The 10,887-nt window shown below is 34.7% G+C and overlaps 1 protein-coding gene across 1 annotated transcript in view; it reads right to left on the minus strand.

The window, feature by feature from the left end:
• Positions 1-1,519, minus strand: part of LOC122062136 (BTB/POZ domain-containing protein At1g21780) — a 10,069-nt gene extending 8,550 nt beyond the window's left edge. The window contains exons 1-2 of the mRNA XM_042625804.1: positions 1,290-1,519; positions 1,001-1,146 (exon numbers count right to left, since the gene is read on the minus strand). Coding sequence (XP_042481738.1) covers positions 1,001-1,146; positions 1,290-1,402 — 259 coding nt within the window. The 5' untranslated portion in view covers positions 1,403-1,519. The remainder of the gene's footprint in view (positions 1-1,000; positions 1,147-1,289) is intronic.
• Positions 1,520-10,887: the final 9,368 nt, after the last annotated feature.

A 10,887-nucleotide genomic window follows, 5' to 3' on the forward strand; every position in this document is an offset into this window, starting at 1 on the left:
TTTTAATCCACACATATATGTGAAGTTGCACTGTTTCTTATCAATGTATAACAGCAGAAGTTTCGGAGGGCCTTCTTATTTTCCATACTTGTGAGTACACAAGTTTCAGATGGCCTTCATAATTTTTCACACTTGTAAGATAAGAAGTGTAGATATTTCAATCAGTTCTGTCGAAAGTACAGGCTTCATCTTTTTATATATTTTGGTACAAAATCAGAAAGAAGCTTTCATGGTTTATATTAATGATGATACACACATTCATTAACAAAAGAGTAAGTATTAACATCAAACCAAGCACTACACTCAGATTTATTGGATTTGTTGCTAAAATATGGCGGATGGCCAGTAACCCCAAGGAAAGGAAAGAATCAGTTCCATTTTTCATATGATCTCCTCTTATACATTTGCATTTGAAGGAAGTACTGAACAAAGGCAGTGAAACCTCAGAACTTAAGCAACTCTACAATTAAGGAACTCTAAATAATCTTCTAAATTTGAATATCAGAAAAGTTTTTGACAACCGAGTTTAACTATTTTGATATGTTGAAAAACATCTGGGATTTTTCATCGGTAGTCGAGCAGAAGTTCCCATTACCACTTTCAAGTATATCAAAAATAACCCATCCAAATATACAGCAGCAGCAACACCACTTGGACGCCCTTCTATCACTCTAAGAAGAAAAAACAACTTGATCACATGTAGAACCCACAGATCACTGGGTATTCATAAGCTAAGCTTAGGAAATTTGGTTAGGTCACTTCCACTTTTACCATACAAAAGGAAATTGAAAAAGAAAAACCCCAGACCAAAAGAACACGAGGAATTAGCTAAATTGGTTTATTTCCAGTAAAGGGGTGATAGGAAATCTGGAACACAGACCAAGCAAACAATAGTCGCAATCATCAAATTTTCCTTTTCTTTTCCCCCTCTAAAAGATTGCTTATGAATTCCGCATACTTTAAATAGTAAAAAAAAAAATGAAAGTTGAAAGAGACATACTAGGAGAAATGTACGGTCTTCGGTTAGCACCAAGATTGGACACTCGAAGAACAAATCTAGCAATTGGAGGTTGCTCCTTCGAAGCTCGACAAGGCTCCGGAAAGAGACGGATATAGAGATACCGATTCTTCTCGATTGATAAGTACCTAAGTTTTGAATAGAATATGAAATTAGTCAAAAAAAAAAAAATTTCTCCGATAAAAGGAGTAACCGAGAATTTAAATAACTAAAAGTCTAAAAGTCTAAAAGTCTAAAAGGCTAAAGATCCTGCGAAGAAGGGATTAATTACCAGTTCCAGATTCCGACCTTGAAGGATTCAGAGCGTCTGTAAGAGCAAGGGCCAAAGCTATCGATCCTCCATTGAGCAAGCCTCGAGATTGTCTCCACCTTTGAGTCACTCATCTCTCTCTCTCTCTCTCTGGCTCTCTGCAACTTTTCTTTGACTTCAGAACCACGAGACTCCCGTGACAAGGGAGAAGAGTCCAAGGCTCCAAGCAGAGTTCGCTCGCCGGTGTAGCTTTCAGTGGTAACTTATCTATTTTGAAAAGCAGGAATGGAAGTAATGTTACTTTACGAAAATACCCATCAAGCTTTAGTATTTTTCGGATACTGTCCGAGAGACGGAGACATGGTCTATCGGACATGAACAGTTCTCTACCCGAGACTCTGAGGCATCTATGAATAGGTACACGTGGCAGAGTTTTGAAACGGGTTGATTATACGCAAAATACTGTGACTTGTTGGAAAATGAAAATTTTCATCCTTCCCGATTAACCTGAGCATGTTATCTTAGCCTAGCAGATGGCAGTTTCCGTTTAAAAAGTCAACGCTTAGGAAGAGAAGGTTGAGAAATCAAGCATATTTGAATGTGTGAGGATATGTAAGACTAGGCTTTTGGCCTCAATAGGTTGGTTATTGGTTAGCGGCAAAACAAATGGGAAAATGTTTCTATTTGGGAATGTGGTGTCTACCCCTTATTGGGAAAGGAAAGAGATGGATCCATGGAGTGTAACGTTCATCACTTCATCCTTGGGTTTACAGAAACCTTGTTGACCATCGTGTGTAGGATTTTAGTATGTTTCAAAAAGTACCAACTTGAAACTTTGTGTGCACATCTGAATCTATTGTGACAAATGGATTTTCATTCACCATAGCTGAAGGAAAATTTGGCTTATATATATTTGTAGTTTATAATATAGATATATCTCAACATAGTATTAAAAGCCAGATAGCTAGACTCAAACATGATTAGACCAAAACCCCACTTTTAGAAGAAAGAGAAAAAACTAACTAATAATCCAGAAAATTTTAAAAATGAGCACATAATGGTGCAATGTTTGGTTTGATGGGAAAAAGGTTCTTTGAGCCGTTGAGGTAGGGTACACTAACACCTCTTTGTCTATCTCTCTCCTCACATGAAATGATCTCATTACCCTCTAATATATAGTACCATTTTATTGTATTTCATTAGTACTCTCCTCTGTGTTACTTGCTCAGAGAACCTTCTCCCTAAAATTATAGATCTAAACCCTAAGCAATAAGCAATATCTTTTTAATCGAAAGTTGATGGTCTTCTACGAAATTATTTACATTTTGCCTTTCGTTTTCATGGTCTCACATTGGGTTTAGACTTTAGAGAGCCAATTAACATATTAATTAGACATTATAAAAGAAAAAGGTGAAGAGGATGTGCTTAAAAACCTCTTAAGCTCTGAAATGATATCCGAGGTCCATTATGAAGACCATGGGGCCCTCTTCCTCCTTTTGATGCATCGAGCTATGATGAAAATGCTTTTTTTTTTCTTCTAAGAAGCCATGTATTTATTCTTTTAATTTTAAAAACCAAGAGAAAATCATACTATGAAGGTAACATTACATCATTTTAATTTTTTAAAAATTAAAAAATTAAAAGAAATCATGAAAGAGGTAAAACAATTTGGGACCATTATCAAGTATGGCTGGGCCAGGTTGGCTATGTATTTTAAAAAGCCTTTTGTTGACCATCCCAACTGGTTTCACCCTCCTTTGTCAACTAGGCCTGGGTTCAGCTTTGAAGAAAGATTACATGCCAATAAAAAAGAATTATATGTTTTGGCATTCAACCTAAGGAAGCAGTATTTCTAATCAGGCAGTCTGGAAATTAATGGTTCTCCAGCAACCCTGGTTCTGTCATGTGGTACGTGAACCAGGCATTGTTAGAAGTTATATCTCCGTAGGTTGATCGTCTCAATATCTTCTTGTCTCCAGCAACAAGTTCAGCTTAAGCTCTATCATGTCAATTCAATAATAAACAGTTGACAAATCTAAGAATTATCGCGAAGTTAGGAGTTATAGAGTCATAATCCCACATCTGTTTGCCCCGGTATTGTCTCTATATATTTGAGGAATTCTTTTATCTAATGTTTTAAGATTTTAGATTGCAGAGATGTATGGACATACATGACCAATCAAGACCACTTCCTCGATATACAGTCATTGTCAAATCTTGCCTTAAGTGGCAGCAATAGGTTTCAATATCAATTATGATAAGAAGTTTCTTTTGATGCATGTTATATGTTGAACTCTTATCCAGAAAAAAAATATACATATATATATTATTTTTTTTTTGTTGTATGAGCATAGACATACATTGCTTTGCATCCAAAACAAGCAAAGATGATAAAAATATTGACTTTCAATTTAGAAGATGGAATGCAGGCTTTATATAACTAGTCATCATATCTCTAATCTCAACATGTGTCTGGTGTAGATTTTATCCATGAAGACTTATGGTTTAAGGATCGTGCAAATTAAGATATAAGTTGTTATACTTGAACACATGTCTACATATGTGGGAAGAAATATGCTAGCTATGGTTTATTCTAAAATTTTACTTTTTATTTTTTATATATGTAAGTAAGCAAGTTGGGTTGTAGAGTTCATAAGCTAATCATAATTCTTGGACTAATTTAATTTGAGATTTATTATTTTTAAAATTATATGGCACATGAATCTTAAAAGTTGTTTAATTTTGATTTAGTATTGATATTTTACGATTTCATAAGAACTTGACATGAGAATTTTTTAGGAGAATGAAAAGAGGACTAACCCCACTCCCCCAACCACAAGAAAAAGAAAGAGAAATTAAGAGAGAGAAAAAAAAAAAAAAAAAAAAAACAAGCTCATGATTTGATGACTTTCAACCATCTACTTCAAACTAGAGATATTTTCCCTCTTCAAACTAATATATAATTTATATATAATTTATGGCAAAAGTTTTTCTGCTCTGCCGACCAACTAAGGGATTTGATGGTCTAGAATAATCTTATACATTCGTATAGAATCTTATGATCTGGATCACTTATTCGTCTCATTTGTATATCCTTTACAATATACTTTTCTAATACCAAACATTTTTATCTGTTTCCAACTTTCTCCTCACCTCGAAGGCTCGAGTTCGACTGCCTATGCTTGTAAGGCACTGGCAGCCGGAAAGATCAAGCTGATTTTTTTAGGTTTATTTATGGATTCTTCTCTTCTCCTCTCATCTTCTTTGTTTTGCTGCACCTCCTCACCAGATTTTCTCCGAACCATTGAAAGCCTAGAAAATTTGCGAGACAAAAGTCTATTGGAGTCTATTAATTGGATGGGTTCTTTTGAAAACATAGTCGTTGCCAAAACGTGTGGGATTTTCCTTCTAATCTTTCCTGTTTGTATATTTCTTTTTCTGGGAGAGTTAAATTTGAAGAGAATCATTGTTTCGTCTCTTCTCCCTCTTTGATTTGGGATTAAAATTGTATCTTACCCCCTATCACCTGAACCCCCTTCCCACCCCTCTCTCAAACCCTAATTCCAGAAGGAAAAAAAGTAGAGGATTTTCAGTCTTTCTATTGCTAAGAGACGCAAAGAACTCTCACACAGAGAGAGAGAGAGAAGAGAGAGGGGGCTAGGATTTGGGGACGAGAGCTGCAGGAGCGAGGGAAGAAAAATCGTGTGAACAGGATGTTCCGATGTTTGAACTTCTTCAATCTAAATTCATATGTTATATATTGTATTTCATACTACTGTGCATTATTTTATTCTAAATCAATGCATCATATTTATGTCTTTCATATCTTACGGTGCAAAAAGATGTCCCTCAAAAGATTCCAATGTGAGGTGATCGACCAGGAAACCCCAACCCATAATTTATATTTCAAGTCAATTGCGTGAGATTCACTAACAATAGTACTTAGGGTTTTAATTTCTTGTTCTTTTTTTTTTTTAACAAACATTGTTCAAAGACTTTAGTAACATATGTTATGTTTGTCTCGAATTCTTGACTCATTTTGAAGATTGACCCGATCCGACATATTTTGGTGGTGAATTGAAGGAAAAATTTTCTGAGATTTGTGATGGAAGCAAAGGGGTTGGGCTGATAGGCCCAAGCTCGGAGCCCATCACTGATCTCATATAGGGGTGCGGGCGGTATGGTTCGACCGGATCGACCACGACCTGATGGGTCGACCCGTGATTTGAAGTATATATAATGTACTGTTGCTTGTTAAGAAAATCATTATATTCCATGGTTTTCACGCAGCTAGGGTTTCAGGGCGAGTTTTTCCCCGGCGCTGCTAGGGTGTAATTTCTCTTCTGTATAGTGAATCATCTTCTTCTTCGCCCGAGGACGTAGCATACCATCCTGGTGTGTGAACCTCGTTAAATCTCTATGTCGTACAGATCTATTGTCTCTTTATTATTCATGTTTCTTGGTGTTTGATCTTACAACATACTATATCGTTTAAGATATTGAATGTTGAATGTTGAATTTATGACAATTAGACATCTCATTCGGAGGGTTTTTTTTTTTTTTTTTTTTAACTAAAAGAACTTTGTAAACCTTTTCTTTTCAATTTTTTTTTTTTTAATAAGGCTGATAATTATCAAGAGGACTAAAAAAGGCCAAAAAAATTTACACTAAATTAATTGAACACCTCATATCTTTTATACATTATTATAAGGCCATATAAAAGTCAAATGAAAGTGATGTTCTTCTTTTTCTATTTTCTATTTTCTTTTTGACATTTTTTTATTTTGAGTCATGCATTTATTTATAAACCAAATCAATGAAACAATTAGATAGCAAACCAGAAGCCACTGAAAATTAGAAGGGAGGGGTTGAATGTTTGTGTGGCGAGGGAAACTTTTTTTTTTTTTTTTTTTTTTTTTTTGGGAAATTTTATTTTCTACTATTATGCATAAATTTCTACTCTTTGCTTTCCATATTGAAAAAGAAATCTATAATAATTGATATCGACTCAAGAAGCAAACAGAAGTAATATTTAATGGTTTGAGCCCTTGATAAATTGTCATATGCTTCTTGATAATAGGATAGGAGAAAATGACAAAGAGTTTTTACATTTAAGAAGGAATCAAAACGAAGTGGAAATGGACGAGAGAGAGAGTTATGATAAGTAATATCAAAGCTAATTGAATCCATAATTTGATTTCAAAATAAGAAAGATGGCCTCACAGCAAGTGGCATAGGGGACTGTATCAATAAGGTATGACGGAATGAGTTAATACTTAGGAGAATAGCAAGGTCATTGAGAGAGAGAGAGAGAGAGAGAGAGGAAAATGAGAATACTCTCACCTTGTATGTGGCTCAGAGAACCATGTCCCTTAGAATAAAACCCCCTCAAACGTGAGGTGGATGTTGGAGTTGATGTTAGCTTAAAAAGCCCAAATAGTGTCCGTAGCGAAGATAAAGACCCGATATTCGAGAATTATTTTTTCGGTGACATGGCCCTTGCTTCCAGACAAGAGGGAGAGCAAAATGATGGCCTTGCCCTAGTGAAATATAAAATACCCATCCCTTGTTTATGCCCCTACACGACCAGGTGGCATTTCTTTTCTTTCTTGGGAGATTTTTGTTGTGAAAAATATACGACAGCTCATTTTCAGCAACATTGTGCAAAGAATTTACAACCCCATGCAGTTTTGGTAGAATAAAGGAAAATGTCAAAGATAAAGAGAGAGGTTGAAAGATCACGTCTAGGCTTAAAAATTATGAGCTACAGTTGGGTTGTAGAAATAAGAGAGATTTTATCAATGCAAATAATGTTATATATCCTCTTGATATCACTGTTATAGGGGTTGGAGGATGAATAAATGCATTCTCAATGTCGTTTCCCTCGTCAATTTGTATGGAGAGGAATTTTTTTTTATTAAGATTAAGAAGTTTCAAGAGCACCCAGAAGATTTTCTTAGCCTCATTTTCCCTCAGAGTCATTGAGGAGGAGAAAATCCATTCATTGGTGGATTTGATGAACTAAATCACGCAAATACCATGACATCGAGATCCCCTTAAGGATGTGAATTTGAAATCGAAATCGTTTGTCAAAATCAAACCGAGATGTTTATACCGAAATTGTAAAACCGTTTAGCAAAAGGTTCGGTTCTGGTTTCAAGTTTAAGACCGAGTAGTTAATTGGGTTGGGTCGGTTTTAACCGTTTAACCTGTTAATTTCAAACCAAATTGACACATTAAAAATCGAATCATTTAAACCCTCAAAACCTATCTGATTAACCTGTATAACGATTAAATATTTGGTTGTTTTAACGAAACATAATTGTTTAATTTAGGGAATAATTAAGGACCATAGAGGCTGTCCAATAGTCTATTTAATAATTTACTTCTATTATGTAATTAAATCCTTGTTTGTTCAATGCCTCATTTTATTTGATACGAGATTGAAGCGTTTATTAACAAAAGCAAATTTTAGTAAGCATGCGAATAAACTAGCAAATCGATTGCGAACCGTTTAAAAACTACATAGAATAAATTGTGATCAAAACCATTTAAAACCATGAAATTAACACCGTTTAAAAACTGTGGAATCAAAATCATTTACTAAACGGTTGAGGTTCAGCAAATGCATCCGTTGGGTAAATTATATGATTTTGGTTTCAGCTAAATAAATGTGAACTGAATTGAAACCGAACTGATTAACACCCTTAGATCCCCTCCAACAAACAACATGCTCTCCCTTTCTATCAGGATTCCCTCCAGCACAATGAGGCCTGGCTTTTATGCCTTACCCCCAGCCCGTAGGTTCCACCCCTCCTTTCCCTGTGGATCCCCGCCGCGGGCTCCCCAAGCAGGCATTGTAGCACCCAATAAAGGGAAAGAAGGGGTGTGTGGGGGGTTAATTTTGTTTCGAGTTAATTGTTGTAGTTCTGTATCTGGTGGGGGTCCTAGTTTTGTGTTGCTTTAATTTAAATGGGCCGCTTTAATTGCCAATCCACTTGCGTTTTATAGAATATAAAATTTTGAGAAACCAGCCCAAGCCAAAACCTGGGTTGGGCTTGAATAATTCTTTGGCTTGGGCTTGAATAATTCTGATTGGGTTGGGTCAAGTTTAACTACTCCAAACCTCAGGTTGGTTGGACTTGATCTCAATTCTCAAGTTTTGGAAAAATACTTATTTTAACATGTAACTTTACATTCAAATGCAGATATCTTTATAAAGTGTCATTACGATATGTTAATTGTTGTCATTGTAACTTCTTGTGTAACATGTCTAAAGGGATTGAGTGCTTGATTTGTGATGGTATCTTTGAGCTTGGTTTTAACTTGGTCGGATGATCTTTCCTCTTGCTACATGATTCTTAATTTCTCTTGATTGCAATGAATAATGGTTTTGTAGGATCACCACAAGAATTGGAGATTCGTAGACAAGAAGCACAGGTGGACAACATTAACAGTATGGATGGAATGTGAGTAGGTAGTAACGCGGCTTAAACATGGTATAGTAGAAGGGTGGCTTTAGGAGTTGTTCAATCTCATTTTAGATATCTCTTATGGGAAAGTGGTTTGTTTTGGGGAGGTGTAACCCATACACTCAGACGTAAGGGGGTAAAATGACCAGCCTGTCCCCATGAAATAAAAATGACGTCTTTGATGATGTTTTTTCATGCATTCCCATTGACCATTGCGCACACGTAGGAACCGCACTCCCCCATAGGAAACTCTTCTCCATCTCTTATTTAATGAAGTCTTTTCAGTATATGAATATTATAAAGAAAAATAAGGATGCTGACTCTATTGCTCATGAATGAACATATAAGGCCCATGTAGATAAACTCCTCATTGTCATTGTAGACAATGTGTGTAAGTGTTTATTTTACTAGTATGTTTTGTTCTCTCATCAAAAAAACTTATTCCCTAACATTAGTTTGATTAGAGGAGGCTTCCACGTGGTTAACATTTTGCAAGTATATTTTGTTTTCTCATTAAAAAAAAAAAAAAAATTATTGCTTGACATCAGTTTGATTAGAGGAGGCTTCCACATGGTTAATACTTTACTAGTATGTTTCGTTTTCTCATCAAAAATACTTATGGCCTAACTTAGGCTTTGTTTGGTATGATTTCTATTTGTATTTATTAATTATTTTTTAGAAATTATTTGTGACAATAAATTGTGACCACAAATAATATTTGTTTGGTTATTATTTATAAAATAGATTATATAATGAGAAAATAAGTTTCAATTTTCACTTTCAACTTTGAGCTTCGAGCGAGAGAGATGATAGGAATTGAGGTTTTTTATTGGAAAAATATAAAACATACTGAAGTTACATATTTACCATTAATTTTGAGTAGTTTATGTCTTATTTGGTATCATTTTTCTTTTTTATTTTTACTTATTTAACAAAAATCATTAATGAAAACTATTTTTTATCAAAACATAAAAATTGTTTGGTAGCTACTTGACCAAAATGGTTTTTTATGAGAAATAGTTTGATACCTCTATGTGCAAAATGGTTTTTTTGAATAAATGGGTAAAGAGATTCCCTTTACCCATCGTTTTTATAACTGTCTTTCTCCACTTTGGATTGAAGAAGAGGGGACAAGAGGCTTAGATTTATAATTACAAAATAAATGACTACTTTACCCCTCCATATTAAGACTTTAAGCATGTGCTCATTAAAGTTCACAGCAAAAATAACTGAAAATCAATTTTGGTAAAAATACATAAATGACTCTTTATCTCTTTTTGATTTTTGTGTTTTATCAATTTTTTTAAAATAGAAACAAGATCCATAAATATACCAAATGCAGCCAAAACTATTTTTGGGAACAAAAAAAAAAAAAAAAAAAAAAACAAACAAACAAGCTCATGATTTGATGACTTTCAACTATCTACTTCAAACTAGAGATATTTTCCCTCTTCAAACTAATTTATAATTTATATATAATTTATATTTCGAGTCAATTGCGTGAGATTCACTAACAATAGTACTTAGGGTTTTAATTTCTTGTTCTTTTTTTTTTTAACAAACATTGTTCAAAGACTTTAGTAACATATGTTATGTTTGTCTCGAATTCTTGACTCATTTTGAAGATTGACCCGATCCGACATATTTTGGTGGTTGAATCGAATGAAAAATTTTCTGATATCTGTGATGGAAGCAAAGGGGTTGGGCTGATAGGCCCAAGCTCGGAGCCCATCACTAATCTCATATGGGGGTGCGGGCGGTATGGTTCGACCGGATCGACCACGACCTGATGGGTCGACCCGCGATTTGGAGTATATATAATGTACTGTTGCTTGTTGAGAAAGTCATTGTATTCCATGATTTTCACGCAGCTAGGGTTTCAAGGCAAGTTTTTCCCCGCCGCTGCTAGGGTGTAATTTCTCTTCTGCATAGTGAATCATCTTTTTCTTCACCCGAGGACGTAGTACATCACCCTGGTGTGTGAACCTCGTTAAATCTCTATGTCGTACAGATCTATTGTCTTTTTATTATTCGTGTTTCTTAGTGTTTGATCTTACAACATACTATATCGTTTAAGATATTAAATGTTGAATGTTGAATTTATGACAATTAGACATCTCATTCGAAGGGTTTTTTTTTTTTTTTTT

Source organism: Macadamia integrifolia, chromosome 14 (genome assembly GCF_013358625.1).
Source record: "Macadamia integrifolia cultivar HAES 741 chromosome 14, SCU_Mint_v3, whole genome shotgun sequence".
In the NCBI taxonomy this organism is placed as follows: Eukaryota; Viridiplantae; Streptophyta; class Magnoliopsida; order Proteales; family Proteaceae; genus Macadamia; species Macadamia integrifolia.